We start from the raw sequence: 3770 nt of genomic DNA, 5'->3' as shown, positions 1-3770 counted from the left end.
ATTTTTTTTTTTTTTGTCCCTGTAAACCCTGATAATAGTTCTTCAGAGAGTGCTGAGATTTGCATAGAAGGAAAAGAAGAAGAAAAAAACAAAAACAAAAACCAAAAGTTAGTTTTCCATAGGAAAGGAATCCTTGCCATTTCATCTTCTGTTTCCTTCTTCCTTGAATATTGCAGTTGTTAAGACAGTATAATAATTATTAGATTAATGACACCATCAGAATTTAAAAATCTGGTTTAAAGAAAAATTTTCTGCTCTAAGGGAAGGGGAAAAGGAAAATTGTGAATGCAATGGAAAAAAAAAAGTAACTATATATTAATAGATTTGATAATTTATGTCCAGATCAACGCTGCAAAACCTATCACAGGAAAAATGGCAAATGAAGAAGTGAAGCATCTCGAAGACTGCTCTGTTTCCAAGTAATTAAGCCCCATCTCATCTTTTCTGTTATGTGACCTTTCTCTTTGTTTTTGATACAATGATCACATTTTGTGTTTTTTCATGTTTTCAATATTTAGAGAAACCTCTCTTGACAGATATCTGGTGTGTGTGAGAAAGTTGTACTCAGATTTCATAGTCTACTAATGGGTCGATTAGAGGGACTGTTATTGGAAATGACATTAGTAACCCATTTGTTTATTACCTTGGTGATGAAAATGGCAAAAACTTTTTATGTTTCTTGTCCCTAACTCCCTATTACTCCCACTCTTGTGACATAAGGAATAAACTTTTCTGGTCCACCAAGGATAACTAGCAACGCAATAAGTAATGAAATGTTGACAATTCTTCAAGAAACTAATGCTTAGGAACACTAAGAGAGTAAGAGTATAGGGTAGACTGAAGCTTCAGTTAGAGTTGTATGTTGGAGTGGCATTCACATAAAATTCTAAAGGTGATGGAGTGGGTTTCTACACGTTGTATAGGGTTAAGGTGTTCAAAAAATTTCCATGATATTACTATGTCATTTAGTAGGGGGTTTTAAATATCATTAGGCATGAAATTTTATTACTTGTTATGCCATTTAGATTTAAATGCTTTTATTCATAGTTTACAGTGAGACACTTCGGTACCATTTGATTCATGTAACCAACTTTGTTTAGCATGAAAAGACTTTGATTTTGTTGTTTATGATTACACCATACTATCAAATTGATGCATAGAACTTGCCAATGCAGTGTTAAAAATATGAATAGCTATATTTTCTGATGAAGTTAGTGTTGAATTGAAATCACGATGCTCATTGTCATGTTCACTCTATTTCTGTGGATTTGCATCAATCCGCTGAAACAACTACTTAGAGGAATACTTTTGGGGCCATTGATGATTCTTCACTGCTGCAATGGCACTTTTGTCCCCTTGGTTACTCCCTAACTGATTCCAATCTCCTTTCTATATATCTCTTGCTTTGTAGTTGTTAGGTGATTCCATGAGCAACCATGAATTGTAGTGAGGCTGGTACCTTGGTGCATCTTCTAAATGGTTTTAGTCTCGCTGTTCCCTAGTATAGAAAGATTATCAATAATATTCCTCTTTTTGGCAAAGTTTCTTTTGTCCACTCGTTACTGTTTAATTTTCTAGCTTTTCTACATGCGTCTTTCGAAAATATTCATTCAAAAATGTTACTGAAATGGAATGTTTTAAGTGCATTGGGCACTTGGGTATTCTCAGTGGCAGGAGCTCTGCTGGCGATTCCGGTGGGGATAAAGCGCAAATCTCTGGCACCCCTTGTATTCTTTGGCACTACTGGTACTATGCTGGATATTATTATGGGAATTAGTGCTTGCGAAAGGGAACATGCGGAGCGCCAAATGAAGTTGCTAGATGCTCAAAGAGCTGCAACCGACACTTCTTTGGTGGAGGCAAAGACGGATTCATAGTCAGTATATATCTTTCTAAGTTGTCAAATTTGTTTGGTTTATTGTAACAAACCAAATGCACTTCTCTGGTGGTCCATGGTCAAATGTTCTAATTGATGCTTTTGGAATTTTACCTTTTAAGATATGTAAATTAAAGCAGGTTAATAAGAAAGCATTCCTTTGCCCATTTATAAATTGCATAAATGTTTGGTTTTCTTTTACCATTATTAGATAATGGTAATGGAAAAACGACCTTATTGGATTCTTTGTAAACTCAGTGAGGCGAACGTTTAAGTATACTTTTATTTTATTAAGGGTCATCTTTTTAGACTTAATGACGATTTGAGTTCATCGATATGAGTTGGTTCCAGTTGCATAATATAATTCCAAACCCATCATCCTTATTTAAGTTGAGAGCAACAAGGATTTCAAATTTGAGAATAATTGAACCATAACTATACCGTCACATCCAGAATACTGTATCTTAATATTCAAAGACATTACATTGCGAAGAAGGGAGCCATTGCAGAGATGAATCTTGCTCTCCAAGAGTTTTTGTGCTTTTTGTTGTACAAGAGAAGAGGAAATAGATCCCCGTATACTATTTTCACCAAACTTTTTAAATTATGCATAGTTTCTAATAATTTATTTTAGATAAATCGCATAGCATGAGAAAATAGTGACAAATTATATATGAAAATTCAACATGAAAGAATCCACATTCTGAAATAAGTACATTATTAATTAACTATGTAAGTAAAGCATCCAAACTTAATCTTAAAATGGTGATTGCTATAGTGTTTATAATTGTTTGTCTAACTTACCAAAAAGTTTAAAAATTAATATTTAAATTTAAAAGTATAAAAGTAAATAATGATTAAATATTTAAAATTTATAAAAAGTAAGTTAGACAAAAGTTAAGTATCAAATTAAAGGCATCATAGAATTTGCCTTCTAAAATATACTGAAGGTAAATCAATGATATTCTATATGCAACTCTGCCTAAGAAATGTAGTTAAAAAAGTATTACAATAATTTTGCAAGTACCCTTAATTATACGCAATTAGCTAATTAAAATTGGAATAATACCAACCTTTTAGACTGAAAGACGTATCATAGGTAATTTTAAAAGCAGGATCCTAAAAATGAGCTAAATCCATAAGGCGAGACTTAATATATATGATGAAGAATTCCTGAATATGTATCAAACGTGCATAAAATTGTAGTGATTTATCAATCACATGTTTCAAGTTTTAATGTTTTATTGATAGTAGATAAATTTCTGGCATGATTATAGGCAGAACTAGATGTGAATACAGAGGTGTGACCGAATCCGAACATGTCAAAATTCATACTTGTAATTTTACTATTCTTATCTTTCATTTAATTATAATTTATATTTTAAAATGATGTGAAAAATACAAGTCTTTATTAGTATTTAAAATCTATTTGCAAGCTCTTGAAAAATATTAGTACAAATCTATTTATGATTTATTTAATCTAACATATGTTTGTTGAATTTATCATTACTTTTATATACCCAATCTATCTCCTCTTAAATATTTTATATTTTTTTTTTGGTGAATAAATATGATACGTATTTAAGAGAGTATTTTCATTATTTTAGAGCCAGAAGGCAGAATTGCAATCTTGTCATATTCAAGAATTTGATTACTAAAAAAAATTATATTATACTGACTTAAATGAGTAACGAAATTAATTATTTGTGTATGTGATAGCACATGATTAAATGTCAATACAAAATTATATAAATTAAATTCTTTCACTTTTTAGAAGTTTTTTTCCACAATCACATATTTATTAACAAATTATATGATTTTTTTTAGATATCCAAGTTATTTTTATATAATAAAAACGATATGCTTCAAAAAAAATGTTTTTGTGTAAATAATT

General features: G+C 30.6%; 1 protein-coding gene across 1 annotated transcript in view; it reads left to right on the top strand.

Moving 5' to 3' along the window:
* Window positions 1–2047, top strand: part of LOC107623920 — a 21321-nt gene extending 19274 nt beyond the window's left edge. Inside the window, exons 3-4 of the mRNA XM_016326322.2 lie at window positions 343–419; window positions 1643–2047. Of these exons, the coding sequence (XP_016181808.2) occupies window positions 343–419; window positions 1643–1877 (312 nt within the window). The 3' untranslated portion in view covers window positions 1878–2047. The remainder of the gene's footprint in view (window positions 1–342; window positions 420–1642) is intronic.

This window comes from Arachis ipaensis, chromosome B10 (genome assembly GCF_000816755.2).
Source record: "Arachis ipaensis cultivar K30076 chromosome B10, Araip1.1, whole genome shotgun sequence".
In the NCBI taxonomy this organism is placed as follows: Eukaryota; Viridiplantae; Streptophyta; class Magnoliopsida; order Fabales; family Fabaceae; genus Arachis; species Arachis ipaensis.
Note: the sequence above shows the minus strand (reverse complement) of the source record. Positions and strands in the feature narration are given on the sequence as shown.